The sequence below is a fragment of the Cimex lectularius genome, unplaced genomic scaffold, assembly GCF_000648675.2.
Source record: "Cimex lectularius strain Harlan isolate CLEC.00 unplaced genomic scaffold, Clec_2.1 scaffold52, whole genome shotgun sequence".
In the NCBI taxonomy this organism is placed as follows: domain Eukaryota; kingdom Metazoa; phylum Arthropoda; class Insecta; order Hemiptera; family Cimicidae; genus Cimex; species Cimex lectularius.
This window is the reverse complement of record NW_019392742.1, coordinates 259,337-286,997: the sequence shown is the minus strand read 5'-3', so window position 1 is coordinate 286,997 and position 27,661 is coordinate 259,337. Positions and strand designations below refer to the sequence as shown.

Here is a 27,661-nt window from a genome sequence, read left to right as displayed (position 1 = left end):
TTGAAACCAAGTCGCGCTTTTCTGGGAACTAATACTGGGGAAAACGCGTGGGATAATCTACGATTGATACTATTGCCCCATCTTGTTTGCCATAGTGTATCTATCCATTTGTCGATGAAACGCAGCCGTTATTTTTTCGACATACGGCGAAAACTCTCTACGTCTACAGAGGGATCACTGTTCGGTAGGTTTATCGCTTTTACTTCCCTACGCTTTCTGAACGCAATTTGTCCATGTATGTGGAGGTATATTGGCGGAGCCGACGATAGGACTTGCGGCGCATGTGAGGTATCAGTTTTATAAGCTTTTGTTGTTCTTATAAACGCTATGTGTTGTCCTTGTTCCAAAGCTGTTCCATTTTTGTTGGTAAGCCGTTGTCCTTGAGCTGAAAGTTCTTACAGTGCTACTGGTGTGTAGTACACACTCTTTTATACTGTCAAAGGGACTTTAGGACTTTGAGAATCAAAAGAAGATTTGACGATCCTGCAGTTTCGAGAACGCGCATCTAGTTATTTCTCTTATTTTGGTGACGGGATGAGATGGATTGAGGTTGTGTCCCAGTTCTACTCCAAGATATTTAACTTGAACACTAGGTGTTTTTATTTCCTTTCGATTGTCATGATTGGAGCTGTTGTGGCTTTTCCTTGATGTAGCAATCCATATTACAAAAAATGCTTATGATAGTAGTTTTTCTTTGCTTTCCTATAACAACACTAGAAGCAGAACTGTTCTTGGAGGACACGTGTTAAGAGTAAATTTTTTGATCAGGGTTTTCGTTGATTTTTCAGATTGCTTGTATAGCGTTTGTTTTATAAAATAGAATTGTTGTATCATCCACATAGGTAATACTGACAGTGATGTTAGTGCGACGATTTTTTTTATAATCCATATTTCAACACAAGGGATATATATTATTATTATATATGAAAGCATGTTATTTCCTATAAAGCGTACAAAACAATTCATTAGGCACTAAAGTATATCATTCCGCTCCCCAGTGAGTCCCCCGTACACATCGATATTCAAAGTGTGGTAGAATAACAGACAAATAGGAGTTTACGAATACTAATTGGAAGTAGAACGGAACTATGGAGGGTGGAAAAGCTGTGGCGGGATATCTGGGAAATATGACGTTTCTGGTATGGTCAACTACAATCTCAAGGTTCTTAACAGTGGGAAAGTAAGAAATAGGATGATTTGTAATGGTAAACGGAGAGAAAAAGACTATGGCCTGTGATTTTTCTACATTAAGTTTAATACCATCTTTAGTGGCCCAGGAGCTAATTGAATTTAAGTCTTTCTGAATTTTTACAATTGCAGGCTGCATGTGCCCTGTCAGTAAGTGGAAAAGAAAGGTAAATTTGAGAGTAGTCTGCAAAAATATGGAGGGAGCAATATTTACGGAATTATGAAATTCGTTAATGTAGGAACAAAAACGAGATGAAGAGATACTTGACCCTTGAGCGAATCCAGAAGTAATGGGTTGGGGAGAGAATGAGGGCTTATTTGGGGTGGATGCTATTTAGGTACGATCTGGAAGGAAAGTTTCAAACCAATTGAGGAAACTGCGAGAGAAAGATAACTTTTTGAATATAGCAAGGAGAAGGGACTGATCTACTGAATCAAAGACTATAGAGATGTCCAGGAGAACAAGAACAAATTTTCGTTGGTCAATAGACATGTCACATGTTTTAAGAGAGCTGATTGTGTGGTAAAGCCAAGACGAAAACCAGATTGGAGGAGAAGGAGATTTGTGGTTCCTAAATAAGACCATGAAATGGACTAATTTTTCAATGGGTTTAGCTACGATAGAGAGGATAGACGTTGGGATAGATACTGCTTTCGAGAACAATAATTCTGATTCCCAGTTTCTTGAAAAGTGGTAAAAGTACTTTGTTTTAAATTCAATATTAATAATATAGAAAACATAATATTTCCCATTTCACTTCGTTCTGGGTAACAATTGAATTTAAAATAATTGCGGTTACTTGTAAAATTTGAATTCTCTTGTAAGAATTTGCCAAAATTCTGTTTCTGATAAAGTAAACAACAAATTTTTGTGTTAAAAGTATAAGAAAGCTTAATAGCAAACGCTATTAATAAGTAATATAAAAATTAATATAACATTACTAATAAAATATTATATAATATATAAGAATACATAACTAATAAAAAATAATATAAATTACTTCATGTTGTAAAGAAAAAGCAAATAGTTTAAAATTTTGCCACACGATTTTCCTGGGATTCGTTGAACGTCCGGACGTCTTTATCGTTTTTCCCTTTTGGACAATCCGACGAAAGCCTGATGAGAAACGCGATGATATTGTCCAAATCCTTTGTACTCGAGTAGTCGATTCGTGGATAATTAGATCTTTGATCCACTCTTTGTACTATTTAAAATTAAATTTTTGTGTGTCCATACCGTTCGGTTTTGGGGTTTGTCGATTCGCCTTTCTTTCATCAAACGGTTTCATTAAATGAGAATGAAAATCTGTACTGTGCATTTTTTGCAAACTAATAAAATCGTAGTATCATTACATTTCAATGGAAAAAATGGTCAAAACAATTACTTCAAAATATAAATAAAATCATTAAAAAATTACTTTGTATTACCTTGCTTTTATGCTAATTTGATGTAAGAACCTTTCTTTAAAATTTTTGACAAAGTCATTTCATAAAGGTCGCCAAAGCGACATAAACAATCGATAAGGCAGAGCTCCAACGCTTGAGGAGGCAGCGGCAGAGCCACGCGAATTTGGAGTTACTCGGTCGCTTGCAACTTTAGAAAGAAGATAAAGTAAAAATAAAAGTGTGTGACGTTATCAAGGACAAAGTGAAGAATTCTTGTGGAGTGGTTTTCGTTCATCAAGGTTCGTTACACTTACTTGTCCAGTGAAAAGGAAACAAAAAAAAAAAACTTTATACTTAATTACTTTCAATCATAAGAAATTATTCCCTTTTCCTTACTAAATTAGTTCTAACCATTTATAAGATATATATATTCGATTAATTAATTTGTTATTAATATAAGAACGTTTTCTTTTTAACGGGTACAGACTTATTATTTTATTTTATTTTTTATAACCATATTAATCCCACATCGTTATAAATTAAATATTTTTAGTAATTTCTTTCAATTAATTGATCTTTATGTAAGGTATTGGTTGTGATAAAAAAGCCAGTGTCACGAACGGGATTCGAACCCACAACATTCGGCTAAATGCGCCGCTGCTCTACCGCTTGAGCTATCGTGACTTCGATCCACTCGGACACCAACTTCCCACCTCAACCCAACCTTTCGAATTTTTCCTGCTTTTTGCCATTTTTCAAATGTCATGTAATCTATTCGATTTTCGGCGACAAAGGAAATGCTCACGGAGAGCCGGTGGAAAAGTTCTCGATAGTCTCAACCAATACCTTGCATAAAGTTTAATTAATTGAAAGAAGTTATTTGGTCAATCGTACCACGAAATCTAATGGATTTTAAATAATACTTTGTTTTATTTATTTGGATGAAAATAAATGTTAAATTAGTTATTTCCAGTTCATACATGTGTGAAAGAAATCCATTTCTGTTTTTCCTAAGTATTTATAAACAGCGTTGTAATTAGTCCCTTTCCTCTTTGATTGCCAGTCTTCGTTTTTTTACCCCATGCTTTTTAAACGATATTTTATTAGTCTTGAATGTGTGTTACACTAGTGCTTTTCACCGTTCCAGAAGTATCTATTTCATTTGCCTTGGTGCAAAACGTATTGGAACACCCCCTCTAGGGGTTCAGTGTCACCGGGTCGACAGTTAACAAGTATATCGGGGTTTCTCCCCCCCCCCCCTACAGAATATACATGTCACGTTTAGGTTTAATGGTCAGTAAATTCCAAGGGAAACTAATAGAATCTTATACTGTTATCGAATACGAGGATTTTCGTTCTATCATACACATTTTATGTTTTTTGTATGTAACAAATATTTTAATATTTAATAGTTGTTTTTTTGGAAATACCTTGGTCATAGCGAGTGCTGGAAAGTTGTCCCAGGCGAGACTGGCTTCTTCCCCGGTTGCACCGTGTTTCTGTCCTTTGTAAACGCGGGCTGCCGTGTTCGTCGTGACGCCGAGTCCGTCAGCGACTAGAAAGACGACGTTCTTCGCCCTGGCGAACCTCTCGCCCGTCCTGCTCCCGGCCCTTCTCAGAACCGCGGCCCGACCCATCTCGTACCAGTAGTCGCGGTCTGAAAAGAAAAACAACCAAGTTCAGAAACCAACAACAATGTGAAGGAAGATTGGAAATATAAAATACGAGGTACATGATAGAACTTAATAGAAAGGAATGCATTCTGTCATAAAGTGGGGGATGAATGACCATGAAAAATGGCCAGAAAAAAAGGATTTTTTTTTTCAAATACTAGCCAAACGCCTTAAGCAATCGCCTCCTCGTTCATTTTGATCGAGGTTTTAGTTTAGCCGCAGAAAGGAAGTTAGAAGTTGCTGAAGTTCACGTTTATTTCAATATCGTATTTTAAATCTGTAGTATATTATAGAAAAATCATTAAATTAATTGTAACTAATAATTAAATTATTTAAAACACTAGTTTTTTAACATGTACATATAATTAAAGAACAGAAATTTGTTCAAAGTAATATTCTAAAAGAGTAATTATTTCAAACATCCATACAAATCAATAATCAAATAAATTAATGTACACTGATACGTCTTATTTGTATAAATCCGTTTTTTGTTTATTTTTGTAATGTATAAAACCATTTATGAGCTCACAACTTCAGCTATCAAGCACAAGTTAACTTACTGAGAGCTGGTTGTTCATTTTACGTTATTTTGTTCTATTTTATGATTGAATTGTTTTCCGGAATAATGTATCAAAAGACAAGAAATAAATTCTTGTTTGTCTTTTCTTATTTAACCGCATGCAATCTGGAGAATAGCTTGAGCGATCCCTAAAATTTAAATCTTCAGTACAAATTGTGCGTGCCCCTTGTGTGTGAAATGTTGTAAGGAGTTTAAGTATCAGAGTAATGTATAAAATTGGAATGATTTAGGTTATAACATGTATAGTATATATTGGAGAGTTTTTTGAAAGGTGCGCCAGCCTGAAAGAGGGCGCCACAAAAAGATGGACATTTTTCTTCTGGGTTTTGTGTAATGTGTGTTTTTGGTTCCATCTCCGTGGTGCCTTTTTTGCCGAGAGGTGAAATGTTGGGAGTTTTGTATGTTCTTGGTGTCTGTGCTTGTGTGTGTGTGTTTGCGTGCGTGCGTGCCTCCTTAATTTTGTTACTGTTTTCGTCAATCACAGTGGACATGGTTTTGATAAATTCATCCAATTTTTTTGTTCCCAGCAATTCAGGCCAACTCTTAATGAAGCTGTATACAAGCACATTCATTAACTACTTTGCACTTCCTGCCAGAACATCTTGAGCATATGTGTTCAAGCTGTCTACTGTTGCTTTATTACTTCTCTTGGTATTCCTCCAACATGGCAAGGTTTTTGCATTTTTTCCTTTTCCCATTATTTTTTTTATTTATGTTCAAATTATTGGAAATTATTAGTAAATTAACAATATTAATTTTTTTCTGAGTTTTCTTACGCTCTGCTTCCAGTATTTATGGAAGCTAAGGGGATCTCCTTAGAAAAACTTGTATATAAGAAAAAAATTTAAATAAAAAACAAATCTTTCTAATATGAAAAATAACAGAAAAATATATACATTAATTATCAAAATTAATTATAAAAAAATAAAATAAGATTACTCACAATTAATACTCAGCTGAGATACAAACTATTAATTTTTAAATTTATGAGAGACAAGAAGGTTTCTGACAGAAGTCACATGGTCGACCCAAAAAAGAAAGAAAATCGTTTTTTCTCTGCCCAGAGGTTTAGATGAACCCGCGAAAAACTGTCCATCTTTTGTGGCGCCCTCTTTCAGACTGGCGCTTCTTTCAAAAACCCCTCCAATATATTCAATACATGTTATAAGGTAGAGATGAGTTACAGTAAACGACAAAAAATAATACGATTTTTGGTGGAAAAGAATAGAAATGTAAAAGAGAGTGTAGAAGTGTGTAAAGGGACAGGCAGCCAAAGAAATGAAAATCAGAGAGAGTAAAGGAGTGAGGAAGAAAATAAAAGAGAGAGTGAGAGAATGAGATAGACAAAAGGGAGAGAAAAAAGAGAGGTCATAAGAAGAAAGAAAAAGAGAGGAGAAATATAGAAATACGGTCTGACAGAGCGAATGAGTCAGTGTGAAAGAAAGAAATAAAGGAATGAATTTCACCCGATTTCTACGTTAGTACCGATTGGTTATGTAGATATATATGTATTGTATGTTTTGTGCCAATTTTGGAGTTGACAAGAGTGCACATTTTACACATACATATAAGGATATCAGGGTAGTATACATATAAAAGCAAAGATTCATTAACAGAACGANTGATATATATATATATATATATATATATATATATCGTATATAGTATTTATAGTATTAGTTAAATACAATTGATTAGACGATTATCTGCAATTAATTATATTGCATGTATCCATGTATGTAATTACATATCATCAATAATTCGTCGATCAAGCAAATCTACAATGCAGAATTATTAAACCTGCCAGTTTTGTAGATCATACAATTATCAATATGCGTATATATTCCATCCACTGTCCCGGCAAACAAGGTCAGAGAGTCAAAATAGTCAGATGATTTATATACCCGCCTCCTTGTCATCCTCTGACCGGAAGTTGAAATCTTAATGAGACATTAATTTTACACTTTGCCAGTTTCAAATATCCATCTGTTCCAATAACGAGCCATGTGGGTTTTCTCATTAATGAGAACCTGGGCACAGACCGTGCAATCCCAAACATCATTATTCTAATGAGGTGAATGTGAAATTAATCATACGTCAATCCTCCATTTGTATAATCTAATGGCGGGCTAAAACGACGAATCGTGCAAGCTCGACAATTTGATCATTTTTTCCGGGTAATGAAATAATAATTTTTGTACAGAAATTATTTCAGCTTAAAAAAATTTTATTTAAATACATAATATACACGTTTTCGCTGTAAATATAACTTTCTAAAAATGTTTTCTGTGTAAGTAAACCTTCAGTTTTGGTTCCTTCTTAAAAATTATTTTGGTAGACTGGCACGCTTTGAAATATGATGCATACTTCTCCTTGCAGTATGTTTTATGGGAAAGATAAATCTAACAGCTGCTTTTTTATTTATTACCAAATTGAAATTTGGTCATTATCGATTATTTCTGTGTGCCTATCCTTATTGGATCGGACTGTCAGATGTGGTAACACCAAATATCAAGTTCATCACCCCTCAGACAACACCGGGAATTATTACATAAATTAACAATTTTTCGCCAACTTAAAGATTTATTCATTTCATAATTTAAATTTATAACAGTCGATGGGTAGTGCAGATATGTTATTTTGTGCAAAAACAGTTTCAGAGTCATAGAGAAGTTTCCTTTTTTCCGTATTATGTCCGAGCTTTGAAAATTCTGGAAGATTTTGGTTTCTTAAACAATTATATAACGAAGAATTGTCCTCAGCAGTTTGATACGAGGTGTACATTAGTGAAAAGGCTTTCCTATGTCACTTTTCCTAGTTAGTGCCTAGCAGTTGCTAGTATATGCTCTATTCTCTGTCTGTTCCTTTCTCAATCCAGGTTCCTTCATTCTTACCTGCAACCTCTCCCAACCTTCGGTTATAAGGGGGGGGGGTGTTCGGGCGCAATATAAAGGTGTAACCCAGAGGGCGTGGCAACCTCTCTAAAGCACAAGCTGTACTCGTGTAGGCCTAGGGCCGACATGGGGCGGCGGGTGCTTTATCAGAGGCACACGTAGTTAGGGTACCAGATCCTGTCTGCATAGACAGGGGAAGGTGCATAACCATCTGTACTACGGGGTAACAGAAATGCTCCAAGGTTCAGGCCCTGTTACACTGGGAATGGACTCGTAGTTGGCCGTGGCGATCTGGAGAAGAGGTCTTCTATCTGTGATCTTCGCACGAAACTTGCGTATAAACTTCGTTATTCACCCGGCCTGACGGGATACGAGGGATCGGACCGAAGCGTATAAGCGTTGAGAATGGTGATATGATTACGCGGACGGAGTCCCTCGAAGGCGTGAGTAGTGGCGGATGGAAATGGGTAGTGAATCGGTTGCTCCTACTCAAGTATGCTTTGCACGTAGGTGTAGCCTGAGATGATTGGAGGCTTTTACCGTAGCCGGTCTCCTCTAAGGGGTGGCTAGAAATTCCACTTTAAACGAAACCGCGGACGGAGCGGATCCGGTAGTGTCGACGCCAGAGAAGCCCCAATACTCTGGGAGGTAGAGTGCCCTTCTCTATCTAGAGAGTGCATGGGAGACAAGGCTGATGTATTTCGGCTTAGTTAGCCCTTTACGCGCGTCATACGGTCTGATGCTTAATGCAGACCCGACCACTCAGAATGGGCAAGCGGAAAGCGAGGTTTTCTTGGCCCATCGGGGCTGAGCTGCTTCTACACCAATGCTGCGGCAGTAACACACTTCTGTCATATGCGGTCAGCTCTCATCTTGAGAATCTAAACGAGGTGCGGACGTTAAAGACAAGACATGCGTCATTGTCCTTCAGTACGACCGAGTATACGGGAAAGCAATGTCTGTCTCCTCTAGAAATACTGCCATTGTTTTAGTCACAACTTACTAGAACGTGTAAACTTACCTGTCTTTCTCCTATATGGTTGTTTTTTTTATTATCTTTTTGCTTTCTTTTTCGCAAAGGCGGGTGCTCTCACCCCCCAAGATTTTGTTTTTAAAGCTGAACAACTAAACAGTTGCAAACAACACATCTGAGAGAACAACCATGTTTACCAAAAAATGAATCTTTTTTGCTTGCCTCATGCCTGACTTATTTTCTCAGTGTTTGTCGTTTTCTTTTCTAACCAAAGAATCCAGTTTTCTAATGTAGCTATATTATACGCCAAAAATTGATCTGGGCTGTAGATGTGAAGCTCACACCCTTGTGAAAAAAGAATTCCAACCATTTACCCTAATGTGGTCACCAGAGTTTCTTTAAAATATAAATTTGGTTTCGGGTTTTGTCTTGGCTTTTCACCGACATTTAAACACTGACTTGACCAAAACTCATCATCATACTTTATTGTAAGTTAATATTCTTCTAAGAAAATGTTCGGTTTCTTGCTTACCATATAAGGAAACCCATGTCTTATATCGCTTCAACGGTCTCATTCAGTGAGCTCATGAGGTTCGCAATAAATCAAGTATTCTGTACTTTTATCCAGCTGTGTTGAAATTCGTCTAACAGTTTGATTAGATTCACTAATTTCGTGGTCCGCTTGACCAATTAATATATTACAATTAATTAAGGTTTTTAGTTGAGATAAAAAAGTCAATGGCACGAGCGGGATTCGAAAAAAGGCAAAAAGGAGGGAAAATTCAAAAGGTGGGGTTGAGATGAGAAGTTAGTGTCCGAGTGGATCGAGGTCACGATAGCTCAAGTGGTAGAGCAGCGGCGTATCTAGCCGAAGATCGTGGGTTCGAATCCTGCTCGTGCCATTGACTTTTTTATCTCAACTAAAAAAAACCTTAATTAATTGTAGTTTGATTAGAGTTTTCATTGACCGTAAGACGTCTTCTCTTAATTATGGTAATCTTCCTCAGAGCCGGTTTTCCGATTCAGCTTCCGAAAACTTAGCAAACCAAAAACTAACGGTTCGTTCCTTAACACAAATTGCTATAAACTTATAAATTGCTAAACTGCAGTCATAAAAACGGTTTGTAATTTTTTATTTTATTTTGCACACAAAAAGCAATAATACTTTTAAAATTAACAGTTCTTTTTTTGAATTTGTATTATCTTTCAGGTTCAGTTTAATTTAAAGTGAAATGTATCATTAATTGTCTATGTTGGAGATAATTTAACGTAAATTTATTTATTATTTTAATTTTAATTAAACGTAGCGATCTGTTTAAAAATAGGTACTTTTGATATATATTTTGACTGGTGAAAATTCATTTGAATTGTAATTAAATGGTTTTAAATAGTAAATGATTTTCATTTGCCAGATAAGAGTTTTTTAAAACTAAAAATATAGAACAAAAACATCAATAAATCACTATTAAATTTCATTTTGACTTGACAGATTTTGATTTGAAGTTTTACGCCGGATATTGTATAAAAACGCCGTTATTTTTGGGCTTTATTTTAATAAAACCTTTGTCAATATGTCAAGTCCCGAGGTTCTTTTAAATGCCGATAAAAAAGGAAATTCGTTTGATTGCGGCAAGTAGCGCATTGTACAGTAGGCCCATTCCGTCACTCGCCCAACAATGGGCCTTTATTCCCTTTGTCTGCATATTGTCACACTGATAGGATTTACTGTGTACTCGAATTAAAATCAAGCATTACCTAATTGTGATAGCTGGCTAATTTGCCTTACACTTTATTTAAATTTGTCATCGGTTTATTACGAAATTCCACTCATTAAAGTTTAAATTAATGAAAAATTATATTTAAATTTTAGCTTCAACAATTCGTATTGTATATAATATATTGCAATTTTCTAACAAAACAGTTTTCAAAAAAGTATGTAATATACCATAAAAATCTGTCGGATAAATCTGAACTGATTCTTCTAAAGAATAAAGTCTTCTTTTAATAATTTCGAAAAATATTCAAAGAACGTTGGATTATTGGATGTGCTTACATCTCAGGTAAAATAAATCTCCCTTGTTAGAAGTTACTTTATAGAGTAGGATTTTCTCTGAAATCTGCTTGCTACAAGTTATACAAATTACCGTAGGAATTTTTTTATGTGAAATACTTGAAATTATTTATGTACAATTATGTTCCCTCTTATATATCTGATTGTTTAACAAAGAGTAATTAATTATTATTTTAGTGAATTTTGTCAATCTTTGTACGGTTATTATGTATGTTCATAATTTGATATGTATTTTGCGTAATGTTGGTGGCCATTTTCAATCGGGAAGATTTATAGTTAATGAACTAACGATGGCAAAGTGTATATTGATTATTATGTGAATAATTTCGATTAACGGTCACTAATCACCACACATTATGTGAAATAATTGAATTTCAAATTAAAATTACTCTTTTAATTTTACTTGATCGCTAAAATTAAAATTTAGTATAGGTACATACTTTAGCGTAGGATCGGGACGAACATAAAATACACACATAAATATTCAAGAGAACAAAAAATTTGGTCTTTGACATGCAATATCATAATATTAGACGAACAATGGATTTTAAACTGGTTAGAAATTAATGTATATTTACCACATAAATCGTGACAAGCTTGTAAAAAGAATAACTTTTAAATTTTATAATGAACTTAATTTGAGGTGAACCGTTGATTTTCAATTCCAAGACGACACAAAATTTTAGTTTATGAATGTTAAATTATTACTAAATTAGGGCACTTTCATGTCATTTTTATTTGAGGTCAGAGCAAACAATTTGCCAAAATATAAAGAATACGTAAACACAGACAGGAAAAAATTAATCATCATCGTAATTTCACGTTATAACCGGAAGACCATGCTTTTAAATTGGTTGCTTGTTTTTTTGTTTATTTTAGCTGTAGGATTGTACAGTTTCGTTAAAATCAAATTTCCTTCAAAGATTAAAATTGCTTCTGAATTCTATGAATTTTTTTGTTATTGCCTCATTTTATGTAATAACCGTTTAGGCCGAATTCATGATGCTTTGTGCTGTCTTTTGTGTTTGTGGCTAAAATAAAAACTAACCCAAAATACATAGAAAAAGTAAACAGAAAAACTATTCTTGTTTGTAGTAAGTACATCGTAAATAGAGTAAAATGCTATCAACTGAACTGTTCTATCTCAATCCTGTTGAACATTTAAGCGTTTTTTGAAAAATGTGTGTGTGTGTGTGTGTGTGTGTGTGTGTATATACAGTGTCTGAAATTATTATAATTTATCTGAACAACAAAACGACAAAAGGTGAGTGAAAATATACCGAAAAACAAACATGATGAGCAAAATTTGGCCATTTTCATAAAATCCATTAATGATTGATTCAAGGATTTTATACTGAAAATAATTAATTGTTGACGTACTTATTTATACACTGAACTATATGTAAGAAAATCAAATCATATAATTATAGAGAAATATTCCTAATTTTGTTTTGAGATAAAATTTTTTTCGAGGTCAACAACTATGATTCGTCTTCGTCCTGGACGAATAAGGCCCAGGTTTGACCCCGGACTGCCCACATCCTAGATGGTTTCTTCCCGAGGCCTGCCGACAATTCATTAAAAATGAAAAAACTGGAATTGCCGGTAGACTGCGAGAAGTGATAGGCTCATCTCTGCACATGTATACAGGGTGAATTGCTACTCGTGCTACAAACTTCTCCAGTAGATTCTTCACCCTAAAATGAACAAAAAAGTTCATATTGTCCATGGTCCGATTCTCAACCATTTCAGAGTAATTTCGCTTTTTATCGATTTTGAAAGATATCACGTCCTGGCGTCGGAAAATCGTGATATCTTTTAATCTAAACATTTCTCTTAAAATCTATAAGCACCGTTGAAATCCCCGTTAATTTTTAGAGAGAATCAAAATCATAATTCCATTGAAATTTTTTAATTTAATTTAATGCCCATTTAGTATGTAATGCTTAAGAAGTTTACAAACAGCTAGAAGGTCAAGGAAGAAAGACCCAAACGTTTTGCCACCTTCATCTTCTTATTGAAAAATTAACGGGGATTTCAACGGTGCTTATAGATTTTAAGAGAAATGTTTAGATTAAAAGATATCACGATTTTCCGACGCCAGGACGTGATATCTTTCAAAATCGATAAAAAGCGAAATTACTCTGAAATGGTTGAGAATCGGACCATGGTCAATATGAACTTTTTTGTTCATTTTAGGGTCAAGAATCTACTGGTGAAGTTTGTAGCACGAGTAGCAAGTCACTCTCAAACATTAGCAATCCTTGAACCACCATTTTTTCTCTTTTTGTCATCAACATCTTGGTCTCACAACCACTAAATAAGAAAATGACGAGTGCGTTGGAAGCGTTATTAAATCAGGTAGTTTTCCTCAAATTTGCTGCCTTCTGAGACTAAAATTAGAAACTCTGGATTACTTTATACACTTTCCGATTTACACAATTTTCCACTCTTTTTGTAGTTCTGGCTGAAATAAAACACAAAAAATTAGCCCAAACATTTTGCCACCGTCATCTTCTTATTGAAAAATTAACGGGAATTTCAACGGTGCTATTAGATTTTCAGAGAAATGTTTAGATTAAAAGATATCACGATTTTCCGACGCCAGGACGTGATATCTTTCAAAATCGATAAAAAGCGAAATTACTCTGAAATGGTTGAGAATCGGACCATGGACAATATGAACTTTTTTGTTCATTTTATGGTGAAGAATCTACTGGAGAAGTTTGTAGCACGAGTAGCAATTCACCCTGTATATGTACGTACATACAAGTGCGGATTTTGGCTTATATATTCAGAGCCCAAATCAACTATGTTGTAATTTTATGCTAGAATAAACTCTGAACTATTCACTATAGTTTTATTATTAATAACAATTTGAAATTATTATAATGATAAAATTCTATAACTGATTTATAGTGTTAGTATAAACCAACTTGATACAATATATTTCTCTGCTTTATTTAATTATGTAATTTTTGTCAAATGTAAACATCCAACAAGATAATTTTGGGTTAACTCAATAGATTTATTTTAATTACTTTCATCAGCTTATCCTTAATTATATAATTACTCAATTATTCAGAAAGAAATTTTTCGAAAGGAAATATTTTTGTCATAGGCGGGATTCGAACCCACGACGAAAATAAAATCCCGTTGTGAAATGTTTCCTCTGGCATTTTACAATCTATTTCAAAACGATTTTTGAATAAACCCTGAATAAACTGTTATTAAATCTTGAAGAAATAGCTCGTTTTGTGTTAGAAATGAGGTTCATTTCGCCTTAAACAACCTTGCTTTCAAATAAAATTCTTCCTCGAGAACCGTTATTTCAAGCCGCTGTGTGTGTGGAAGACTCTGGAAATAGCGAGACGCTACAAGGATCGATTCAACTGTTAACTTGGTCCCTTACTTATGTATTCTTATTATTGTTTAGAATAAAAATAATAAAGCAGAAATTCATGGAGTAATAATAAGGAAGTTATAAAGGAACTAAATGTTCATCCTTTATATGTCATACACATTAGGAATATTGATTATGACTTTATCGAAAAACGTATCCTATGAAATTTTTTATTGATATTGCACTAGTATTGTTCTTTCATATTTTACTGTTATTATATTTTATTATATATAATAATATATTTATAATTATATATACAGAAAAGGTNACCCCGCCCCGAGGAATATCAAGTACTCTGGGGTGAGTATATGACGTCTGGAGAGTAAAAGTAATTTATTAGCGTGAAAGAAAGGGGTTGCTTATAACCCCGCCCCGAGGAATATCGAGTACTCTGGGGGAATGAGTGTGTGTATATATTTGTATTGTATGTTCTGTTTTTATTCTGTATTTGACAAGCTGAGGTACGATACAAACGAGAGACTAGCATTCTAGAATATCAACGTAGTATATATCTGAAATCAGAGAGTCAGTAACCAGATCGAGATGCTCAAATGGCTGCAGTTTAAAACAAAATATGCGCGCAAGAAAAGAAAAAGATGGAAAACACGTAGAGGGCCGGCGATGACCTCAGCTGTTTGTTGGCCCATAAACTTCCCACTTATTATTATTATTATTCAGAAATCCTGAGAATTTATTATACATGGCCAACTTTACGACCATTTCGGTTTTTATTAAAACATTGTATTAGTTATTATAAAAAATGGACTATTTATTTTTAAAAATTCATGTATAACCTGAAAAATCACGATATCCTTCGATAAAAAATGAAAACAAAATAATACTGAGAAAAAAAACTGTAAATTTATTATAAATGGCCAAATTTACGACCATTTCGGTTTTGATTAAAATATTTTATTCATTATTAGAAAATATACACTATTTATTTTTTAAAAATGCATTGTGTAAACTGAAAAGTCACTATATCCCTCCTAAAAAATTAAAACAAAATATGAGAACAAATCTGTAAATTTATTAGAAATGGCACAAATTTACGATCATTTCAGTTTTGATTCAAATGTTTTATTAATTATTATAAAAATGCACGATTGATTGTTAAAAACTCATTGAGTAAACTGAAAAATCTCGATATCGCTCCTACAAAAATTAAAACAAAATAATGCTGAGAAAAAATATTTAAATTTATTAGAAATGGCGCAAATTTACGATCATTTCGGTTTTGATTAAAATATTTTATTAATGATTAGTTGGAGGTCGTGGATGCGGTCTGGTATGACGTAGGTTTTAGAAAAACATTTTCTTTATCATGCCAACGTTTCGATCTTTATTGAGATCATCTTCAGTGCTCAAAGTGTTTGTCTTCTGTGTAATAGTGCCATTTTTGCGTGTCGTGTTAGCACTCTAAGTGTGCCCTTACTTATGTGTTATATGTTAATTAAAGGTAGTCATTACCAAATTAGCATCCAAAAGAGAAGAATAAAAGGCAACAGGTTGTGTCAAATTTTCATCTAAGTATCGAAGAAAGATTCATATTGTTATTTAAAGGTTTTGAAGTTGTCATTTTAATGACTAATTTGTGTAAAAATGTTGACAAGTGCTATTAAAACAACCGTAATTCCTGTTTCTATAAAGGGGTTTCCAAAGAAAAGTTTTGTGAAGTTATGTAACTCGGGAATAAACGTAATCTTGGTGTCAGAGGTAGGGTACATTTCTACAAATGTCAGACAATTTTTCGGAAAAAATATCTCACTTGAAGGTGAGTGGTTGTCTATCTAATTTCACTTTGGAATGGACAGATTCATTGAACGAAATTGGGATTCCTCCACATCCGTTAATATATCAAGTAAAGGATTTTATGAAAATGCCTTGGTTATATCTAAAAAAATCTGAAAAGTTGGTTTATTTTCATTAATTGCTTTATTCACGTCATTTCTGAATTTGTAGAATTCTTTAGCAGGTCCAAGGTGAGTAAGGGCATCATTTTTGCATCTTTAAAACTATCCTTATTCTATTTTAAAACTACGCTATTTTTTTTATAAATAAAAGTTAAAATTTCGAATCCCGCTCGTGACACTGCCTTTTTTATCTCAACTAAAAATCTTAATTAATTATTTATAATTGCCATGGTTTCCCAATGTGAATAAGCTGTGGTAACGATGTGCTAGAACAAGTGTTAAAAATTTATTTAAAAAAAATAAAGAATATAGCATAAGGCTTAACTCGGAATTGTACACATATTCTAAACGACTTAATAAAATATTAATTACTATTAAATCCATTATATTTAGTGGTCTGATTGACCAAATTACTTCTTTCAATTAATTAATCGTTTGATCTAAGGTTTTGGTGGAAATGAAAAAGTCAGTGTCAGGAGCGGGATTCGAACCCACGACTTTCGGCTCAATACGCCGCTGCTCTGTCAGCTTAAGCTATCGTGACTTCCATCCACTCGGGCACCAATTAATTTCATTTAAAAGAAGTATAAATTGATTGAAAGCTCCCCGTGGCCACTTCAGAAGAAGCTGAGAATCGAATCCTGCTTACACGACATTTGAAAAATGGCAAAAAGAAGGGGAAATTCGAAAGGTTGTAGGCTGAGACGGTGTACGAGTGGATCGAAGTCACGATAGCTTTAGTGGTCGAGCAGCGGCGTATTTAGCCGAAGGTCGTGGGTTCGAATCCCGCTCGTGACACTAACTTTTTTGTCTCAACCCATATCTTACATAGAGATTAATTAATTGAAAGATGTTATTTGCTCAACCGACCACCAAATCTAAAGAATATACTTTTTATTTATGAAACTTCAATCTACAAGGTGAGCTGCGTTCCAGAAATAACGAAAGCATACTAAAAAAAATCCCATTAATTCCTTTCTGTTTATCCCAATGCCTTGGGCTTTCATCTCACTTCAAAAACCATAACAGATCCTCCGGGTTGACTGAATCGCCAATATCCACGCGATGTCCGAAATAGTGACGAACAAAATTGAAATTCTCATTATTTATTTCTTTTATAGGAAGTTCACCACTGGATGAGTTTTCCACGTCAATTATTTTCTTGTTACAGCATTTTTATTGCTTGGTTTTACAGATGTAAAAATCAATCAAAAATATTTAAATAAACAGTAGTGTCTGAAATTATTGTCATTTATGTCAAATTTTAGTCTATTTTGAGCTATATTTTTTAGAGCAGATCGAAAAAGGGCAGGTAAAAATTAAAACTCAAATAACGAGAATGTGATGGGAAGGAAGCTGTATAATCAAATTGACACTGGCAGTGTCACTGTCAGGCTGAGAGGAAAGTGAATCACTGCTCGCTGACGTCTCTCCTCTTTCATCCAATAGACCAATCAATGAATTGGTATATGCCGTTTCCAAGCCAAAGTAGAAAATAGTTATCGATCAATTATTTAATTATAGAACTGTTCGTGATGGGAAACGTGAAGAGATATCGTAAAACGGCTTAAAAACATGTCAACCTTTGTCGGTCTAATTCCAATTACGTAATTGACGTGATAAAATCGGCTAATTTAAGCTCACGATACGCTCTCGCGGCTCATTGGGATTCGGGAAAAATACTATTCATTTTTCTCCAAATTAACGCGAATTATTTAAACAAACGGCTCTCCGCAAAAGTTATTTCCAAAAAGGGAAAACACAATTTCACTCCTTTGATATATCGCCAGGTCCTGTTTCATCCCTTCTGTGATTAATGCAAGCGTTTATCGTCGGAGCTGTTTGTCGCCGTGGGAGGAAAAATTACTAACGGTCTCCTACTAACTCTGAGGCCTAATTCGGCCCGTCAGGCGAAATATTTCCAATGTGTTGTGTTCAGCTTAACCCAAAGTCTCTCCGAAAGTTTATGGGAGGAAATGTCCATTTTTTCTTTTCGTCGACTGAAACTTCAAACTTGACTTGAACAAATATCCATACTTCTTTAACATCTTAAAGGATTTATCAGATTAATCAAGAAAAAATATATACTATATATTAAAATTTGAAAAAAGAGCAGCGGGCGTAGGTTTAGATCGCTTATCGAATATCTCAGGAGCATAGATATTTTTAATGGTATGCAGATATTTCTACCGTTGTGTAAGTGATAAGTTTTATTTCTTGGATGTATTTATTTGCGTGAATTGAAAAGCTGTCCTCCAATTATCCCGAGTTATGTGGACTACCCTGGAGTAGAGAGAAGGATCAATTTATTACCATTAATGTAGTGGCTTATCCCCAATTTTTGTGACGAAAATCGAGTACTCCGTGGGGAGGGGTAGTGTGAACAAAATCTGATGTGAATAAGTAATTTATTAACGTGAATGGAAGGGCCTATCTCCAATTTCCTCGAGGTAAACGGAGTATTTTGTTGTCGTGTGAACTGAATATGATGTGAGAAAGTAATTTATTAGCGTAAATGGAGGAGCTAATCTCCAATTTCTTCGAGGCAAATCGAGTACTCTGGGGTAGTTTGAACGAACTCGAGAGACTCAGGAAAGTATGAAATGGAACTTATTTGCTTTATTTTTAATCTAAAAAGGAGTTTTTAATAGTAGTAGAATTCAATCTAAGGATTAGTAACACAACTATATGTTATATCGTACCTAGTTATAATGGACAATAAATCTTTTGAGTGAATACACATACTAAAAGAAATCATTATATGTCTTCAAAGAGAAATGTATATGTGCTGTAAATATAGATTATACATAAACGAAACACTTTTTCCTTCTGAAGTACCTACAATAATTACCCCGCGTAATCAATAAATTACAAGTTATTATTTTAACAAAATATCCAGCATGTTTTGATGTGTTTCCAGTGAGAAAAGCCCTCTGTCTTTTGTTTTCTTTTATTTAAGATGAACTAAAACGAAAACAACGGTACTAAACAATTAAACAAAATAATAAAAAAATGTAGGAAGAAATTATAAAGACACGATCTCATTTAAAAGTTCACACGACCCGACCAAAGCTTTTCGTAATCAGAAAAGTAATTCAAAGACCCCAAAAGAAAGAACAATGGCCCTGGATGAACATTAAGCAAATCGTATTGAAATTCACAAAACACTTTTTCATATTAAATTTTATACTGTTATTTTAATCGGTTGATGCAAGACTACTTAATACAAAAAAAAACCGGATGTTACTTGGACATAAAAAATCGTGACAAAATTAAAATCAGTATTAACTGTTTTTCCCAAATTTGCAGGTCAATGGTCAGAACGTTATTATAATAGTTATTATATTTATCATATGATAGGACAATTTTTCTATAAAATTAATAAATTATACAAAAAACAAATAAATAATAAAAACTAATAAAAAATTTGATCGCGCAGCTCCTTTAGTTTATGAAATAGTTAGACAAATCGTTAAATTATCAGATTATACTTAAACAGGGCTCAGTCAGTAATCGCATTCAGGCTAGAATCGAAGAGGTCCAGGACGAATTTATTGGGAAATCGCATTAGGGCCGAGATAAAAGGGCAAGCTGGATCGCCGAGGCGTAAATTCGATTCGACCCCCAGAACGTCAGCACCCGGTTTCCCGTTTAGTATCAATTAATTATACTGATGAAACTCGTTTTTTTATCGTATGAAAAAAATGATAGAACTTCTCTGGGCGTACAGTTGTGAAGTGTTGGGTTCAACCAAGGATTCCAATTCCAAAAGTCTCCAATCATCAGACTAAAATTATCCTTAAAATTATAAATGCTACTTTTTTTGAAATGACCCTTTTCATAATTTTAAATTTTCATCAATCACTGAACGTACACAATGATCTATTTGTACGACAGTATCACGTCCAACCGTACCCAAATTGAAGAAGATTGAAGCGAAATTGTCCCTCGAGACTTTCTCATTGAGTGAAGATTTCGGAGGTTTCAGTGTGAAGGAATGTTGCCACTGGGGAATTTCATCCTACAACGGACTCAAATGGAGAACTCAGTATATATAAAAATAAACAATAATAAAAATAAACATTTTGTAGTTGTAAATAAAAAAGATTTTTGTAGAAGGTGCCTTTTCATATTGCAACCATTCCGCACGACCTAACGGTGTTGCGGGTTTAGTATGAGAAGTTTCAAACCATCTTGATTGGCCGACGACATATTCAGCATATAAAAACATATATATTTAATACAGTATTTGTAGTAAATATCGAATAAATGTAACAAAAAAATCTTTCCAGACGCTGAGACAAACCACTTGTCCTATTTCAGTGAGATTCTCTGTATTGGACATTTTTCCTGCTAAATTCTTTACCTCTCCTTCTTCTGCTTATTTCTCTACCTCTTTCTCTTTACCACTCACTCTCTCTCTATTTCTCTCTCTCTTCCTCTCACTCTGTGTTTTAGTCTTTCTTTGTAAACGGTTTCCTTTATCACACTTCTTTCTTACTTTCTGTTTAATTATTTCTCTATTATCTTTCTTATTTCTCCATACCTACCTGTCACACAATACACATCAATTTCTCTACATACATCTACGATATACCTATATATTGTCTTTTTATACATGTTTATATTTGTAATTGCATGTATGTTATATTTTTTAAATGTACATTTTTTAATTTAAGTAATAAAAAAGTAATAAAAATAAATATATTTTAACATATTGTTAATGCAAAATTTATGTTTACGTTGCTACAATAAAAACGTAAATTTTTAGCCCATTTTTTAATTCTTTAATGCTCAGTTCTGGTCTATGAATGTCTTTGCGCAATTATAAATTATTTTATTTATTCTCTAATCATCTTACTTTACTAATTTTTCACATTTCAATGTATTATTTTAATACAGTTCTATCGAATTTGCAAAACATTCTTTGACTTCTTTGCATGTATTGTATATTTTTAAACAAAATAATTAAACACCCTGTCAGTACTTTTACTTACAGTTCGGTTTGGCGAAAATACACTTAAGTCAGTAAACAGGAAGATCCCATTACCATACAGTAAACAAGTTCCCTTCTAGTTTACGTTCTGTCTCGTGTGATGGCAAAAGGCAAATGATGGCTTTCCATTCAAATAGATACCCCCAGAAGAAAATATTCTTAGTCAGCATCGACCCTCATTTCTGAGAGGATCGGGCCTTTTTTTGACTCGAGGTTTTCATATTGCAATTTTTATTTCATATTGCGAGTTTTATTAAAAAGAAAATTCTTGAAAAAGACAATAATTCTAAAGAAAAAAATCGTATTGTAAATTAAATATGACAAAATTAATCTTTTAAGAATTTTGCATATTAGTTTATATCATTATTATTTAAAAACCGAATAATATTTACGTAGGATCTTCATTTATAATTCAACAAGTAAGAGGTGTAAATAGAGAAGTACTTGCTATAAAAAGTTATGTATTTTTTTAATTGTTTTAAAAATAATTTTAATCTAATTAATTTTAAAAAAATCAAGCATGTTCGAACTTCAAATTTAACCTCTATTAACTTTTAATCAGATGGAGCCTGTAGTCCAATATAGCGGTGGGATGTTGTGGGCCTCAGCTTTAATACTATGTTTAGGAGGTTGATGATGTCAGGCAACAACAATAAAACTTGTAGTCCAGTTGTTTATGATAATTGTAGTCGGCCTCAGGGTAATAAGTAGGCCGAGTCAAAGCATCAAACATGGTCTCAAGATCGAACAATTATTTGCATTTTTATATAACTTGATCATTTTTGTTTGTTTAGTCTTTTTTTACTTTAAAACTCTATTTTTTAATGTTAATTTTTTTATTTATATATCGCACATTTATTTAATTAAGCTATCCATTTTACAAAGTATTGTCAGACTAATATTAAGTTGTCTTGTTAAAAGTAGAAAGTTGTATGTCTCTATTGAACGGTAGTTTCATATTAAAAGATGACTTGTATGAGTGCTTCTTCGAACTCCTCATTGAATAATCTTTAGAGGTCATCATGTAATAAGTGCATGCTGTGTTTCTCCGTTTTTTTCTCAGATGCCAATGACCGGTATATAGTTCAATCACCCCTCTGAGTATGGCTCTCTCTAATTCCATCAGTGAGTTCGTCAATCTTGGTGCTGGTTATTTTAGCATAGGCTTACTGTGTCTAGCTCCTAGAGCATATCCACTTCTCTCTATTTAGTTCCGGACCATTTTGTCTTTATTTTTATTGTTCCAAGAATTTATTAACGACCTATATATAGTCTTGCAGATATTTCTCTCGTCAGTGTTTCTGCTTTAACGTTACCAGAAATTCCCCTGTGTTCACGTACCCATGATATGATCAGGATGTTGGTTGTCCAGAGTTTTAAGATGCACTCATGGAATCATTCACTTCAAACATTTCGATGTATTTTTTTACATGTTTTAATAGCTGCTTGGCTCTTCGATCTTATATAGATTTTTTAGCATTAACAAAATATAAATTAAACAATTAAAAAAACACCGCGCATTTGAAAGTAATCGTATATCAAGTCCTAGAGTAGAAAATATCTGTGGGGATTGATTTCAGCAGAGTAAAGATGCGTACAGTAGAATTTTCTTAACAGTATAAATATATAAAATGATTTTCGTGATTAATTTTACGTTTTTTTTGTTAGTGTCAAATTTTTATAATTGCCATGGTTTCCCAGTATGAACAAGCTGTGGTAACGATGTGCTAAAACAAGTGTTAAAAATTTATTTAAAAAAATAAAGAATATAGCATAAGGCTTACCTCTGAATTGTACAAATATTTTAAATGACAATAAAATATTAATTACTAATAAATCCATTATATTTAGTGGTCTGATTGACCAAATTACTTCTTTCAATTAATTAATCTTTTGATGTAAGGTTTTGGTGGAAATGAAAAAGCTAGTGTCACGAAAGAGATTCAAACCCACGACCTTCGGGTCAATAGGTGCTCTACCACTTGACCTATCGTGACTTCGATCCACTCGAACACCAATTCATTTCATTTCAACCAAAACGTTACATAAAAAGAATAATTAGTTGAAAGAAGTAATTTGCTCAATCAGACCACTAAATATAATGGATTTAATAACTAAAACGAAGTATAACTTCACTAAAAACTTTCCGTGGTCACTTCAGAAGACGCTGAGAATCGAATCCTGATTGCACGACATTTGAAAAATGGCAAAAAGAAGGGAAAATTCGAAAGGTTGTAGGTTGAGATGGTGTCCGAGTGGATCAAAGACAAGATAGCTCAAGTGATTCGAGCAGCGGTATTGAGCCGAAGTTCGAGGGTTCGAATCCCTCCCATGACACTAACTTTTTTATTTAAAAAAAACCCTATATAAAAAGAATAGTTAATTAATTACTATGTGTTCACGACAGTTTGAACATTAACATTGTAATGTTTGACTGGTGGCTATGTTCAGAATTGTAAATATACAGGTTCGAAGTTATTTTGGAGATAGCTAGTAGCGTGATTTAGTAACGATCCTTATCTCGGAGCTTAGTCAGGTTGAAAAAAAAGGATTTTGCAAAAGAATACAGAGGGACTGCGATCATGCGGAAAACCACGTTCACCGCGTAGAATCCCTCTAACAATGATTGTGCATAAATAACTCTGAAACAAGAAACACGCTATGTTACCAGTAACAATTTATGAAAACCCTCGTCCGTTATCATTTTTTAATAAGAAAAATACTTAGAAAATAGTTTTAATATAAAAAAATAGTGTCAAGTTGAAATGTTTTAAGGCCAATGAACTGGTTTTTATTTCATGACACTCAAAAACAACATTACATAATTGAAGCGAAAAAATAGATGATTTTTTCTGAGAATGTTACTGTCGTCTGGTTAATTAAAACTGAAGAATAATGAGTTATTTCACAGGCGTTATTTTTCACTACGTTGACAGCGGAAAAACAGATTGTATTTATTTTCCATCTATTTACAATTGTATGAGGAATCTGTAGAAATTTCGGAAATTGTTGATAACACGCACTTGCCATCATTTTTTTAAACATAACCCAAAAATTAAAAACAAATGATTAAATCTTTTTAATTGGTCCAATTCAATAAAGTTATTACTTTTAATTATTGAGCAAAATATGATTGAGTTGAAAAATTAGTCACGAGGGGGACTCAAAACCACGACATACGGATCCGTATCCCGCCATTGAGTCACGATAGCTTAGATGGTAAAAGCGTCGAGATATAAAGCCTTTGGATAATAATTAAAAATAAATAAATTGTTAACAAAAAACACAAATGTTTATATTCTTACTAAATATTCCGCCTTGGTATCATACGTTTATAATTAAAACAAAATTTCCGATTCCGTCTTCTTTGAGCAAGGCGTTCCTCCAGGGAGGAAGTGTCAAGTCGACTCGCATTCCCTTTTTTTTTCTTGGACTTTATGTAAATCAAAAGTGCCATGTAATGAAATTTGTATTAAAATCGTCTATTCTCAAAAGAATAGGTTTACTAGAAAATATCTCGTCTTAATTCTTTGAGACCCTGACCCTACTGACCCTTTTGCCTAGTCAAAAAAAAAAAAAGATTCTGAATTGTTCCACATAAATTTTGATTTTTTGACACTACATGACTTATATAATGGAATAGTTTGCCTATTTGATTTTTCTCCGTTTCTCATCTCATTTTTAAGCCAGTCAAAAAATAAGACATTTGTGGAAAGGAAAACAATGAAACCTAGTCCAAAGTAGTGATTCTTAGAATTTTAAGAAGCCACAAAATGCGACCTTCTTTTTCAATGCTTATTTAAATCATTTGTAAACAAAATTTTCTACAAACCTTAGCATTTCGTTCTACCAATTACATTTAACAAATGTTGAATTTTTTTGTTTCTCGACCGAGCTTTGCGTAAGCTATTACGTTCCTGATTTACATTTTATTAATTAACGGGAAAATGCCACGCGACAACTCAAAATGACAAAGATATTTAATTTAGGCTCACCTAGTCGAGAATTGGTCAGATCTTTCAACACGTGATCTCCCGTGATTAAGGTTCATGTAATGTCTTAACTCAGACGATTCGATCAATGTGTCAACCGGCTGGAATCTAGATGGAAAATGCGACATTAATGATTAATTACTAAATTGGTCAAAATGATCTGTAAATCGTGTTCATATTAATGTCGTATAATATTTAGTGACAATATGTCGTAGAAAAAAATTGTTTAATATGTAGAGCGATTGATTAAATGTTTCTCTTTTTCTTTCAAATATTCACCATCTATTATCAAATTTTTATAATAGATCCGTTATCAATTATACTTTCTTGACAGAAGCTACATAAATCCAAACACTCAAAAATAACACTAGTCACTTTTGAAGTATATTATCTACTCCTTGATGTATAATTAAAAATTGTTTGCAAAAATAAAAACTCCAAAACTGTTAAATGTGCCTTATAATGGGGGGAACCAAATAATCAATTTTCAAGAGGTAAACCATTGCGTTGAAAGTTTTTTTTCCATGTCCCATCTCAAACAAATTAATTAAGGAAAACAAAAATCGGGACATGACCCAAATAAATCAAAACAATAACTTTTTATCATAAGTTTATTAAAATTAAGAGAATAAAATAAATTGATCTAGGACATACATAGCTCCTCGTCATTTATTTAAAAAAAAGTGCTTTCAACAACTTTAATAAGAGGTCCTTCCTCGTCCTTTCGGGTCTCTGCTCGCTCTGCCGAGCCTGCGGTTGGGGATTAGCTTATCCTAACCCAAATGATAATCCTTCTTGTTAAAAATATTGTTATAAGATTAAATACGAAAAGCAGGAAAACAAAACATACAATAACATGGTGAAATATGAACAAAGCATATTTACATATTTAATTTCAGTTAAGCAGGTTTCTCAAATGAAGAAACAATTTACAAATTATTATATTATCGAAATGATAATAAGATGGTATATATTGAACCTTTTGAATTTTTGTAAAATAAAGATTTTCGGAAATAGTTTAATTGTAACGAAATGTTATTTCGAAAATGTGATTTATCTTTTATTCCCAGAATCTTCTTAGAAATTTTCAACCCAGGACACGTAATATTAATGTAATAATTAGACTATTTAAAAATAACTTTTTAGCGTAGAAGTAACAAAACGGTTACTAGACTGTTTAGCGGTAAAAAATAGATTCACTAGTTTTCGTGGTCCGATTGACCAATTAATATTTTTCGATTAATTAAGGTTTTTAGTTGAGATAAAAATAGCCAGTGTCACGAGCGGGATTCGAACCCACGACCTTCGGCTAGAAACACCGCTACTCTTCCATTTGAGCTATCATGACACAAGTGGTAGAGTACCGGCGTTTCGAGTCGAAGGACGTGGGTTCGAATCCCGCTCGTGAAACTGACTTTTTTATCTCAACTAAAAACCATAATTAATTAAAAATAGATTTGGTCAATCATTAAAGAAAAGAATGATTCTATGATTCAATAATTACAAGATTCGGTTCAAGTTCAGTAAATTTATTGAATATGACACGTTGTTTTTGGAAGAAAAACGCATTTTTTCGAACAAGTTACATAAGATTTTTTTCTGAAAAATCTGACGGAGATGAATAATATTTACAATTTTGTTTTGAATTTTGGTTGGGGTAAGCTTTTTATTAATTTTGTTCCAAATATATTTTTTTTAATTTAGGTTGGGATAAGCTGTAGATTAGCTTTTGAATTAATTTCTTTCCATATATATTTTCTTTATTTTTGAAAAGCCAGTTAATGAGAGTATTTATGATTTAAACACCAAATGGTGAACCCCGTCGTGATGATAATTTTTAAAACCTCGTCGGAAGATCATCCTTCTTCCGTTTGTTTTGTAGAAGCCAAAATAACGAGGTTGTATGGCGCCGGGGCCATAAGAGCCACCTCTCCTCTTTTGTTGCACACCCTGAACAATACACAATAGATAAGCCTTTGTCGTGTCGACATGTGCCGGTGCATTATCAAATATACTCCACTCTTTATTCTTTCCCTCCGGGCCGAACAAAAAGCCTGGATTCGTTTTACCGCACGTCGCCAAACCGAAACGCCCGGCTGAAGTGTCTGTGACGGGCGGCGGTTTATTCAGAAAGCGATAACATTCGAGAACGTAGGCAGTGCAACTTCTACAGACAAAGAAAACTATTTATCTAGGGTATATTTATAAAACTACTCACCAACTGTTTTCCTACTTGTTTTTTAACAATAGGAACATGGTAAGTATGGATCACAATAGACTTCGATCAGTAAATATTTACTTGGTTATTCTAAACTGCTCGAAAATGAATATGGATATTTGTGATTTATTTTTATTCCAATTATTTTAATTAAAATAAAAAATATATTCTTGTTAGCTAGATAAAACTAAATAGAAAATTCTACAACTTTTTTTATCTTTTTTCCATTTTAATCCTTTTTCATAGAGCCCGCCAGATTCTAAATGATGTACATCGTGTTCCCGAGTACTCATCGTCAACAAAACAAGAGGATCTTTAGCGTCCACATCTGGCCTTTTGGCCTTATCGGACGTTTTGATTCTCAAGATGAGAGC

At 33.4% G+C, this 27,661-nt stretch overlaps 1 protein-coding gene across 1 annotated transcript in view; it reads right to left on the bottom strand.

The window, feature by feature from the left end:
- LOC106664896 (alkaline phosphatase-like) overlaps window positions 1–27,661 on the bottom strand; it is a 445,922-nt gene that overhangs the window by 231,702 nt on the left and 186,559 nt on the right. The window contains exon 2 of the mRNA XM_014390962.2: window positions 4,005–4,231. Within this exon, the coding sequence (XP_014246448.1) occupies window positions 4,005–4,231 (227 nt within the window). The remainder of the gene's footprint in view (window positions 1–4,004; window positions 4,232–27,661) is intronic.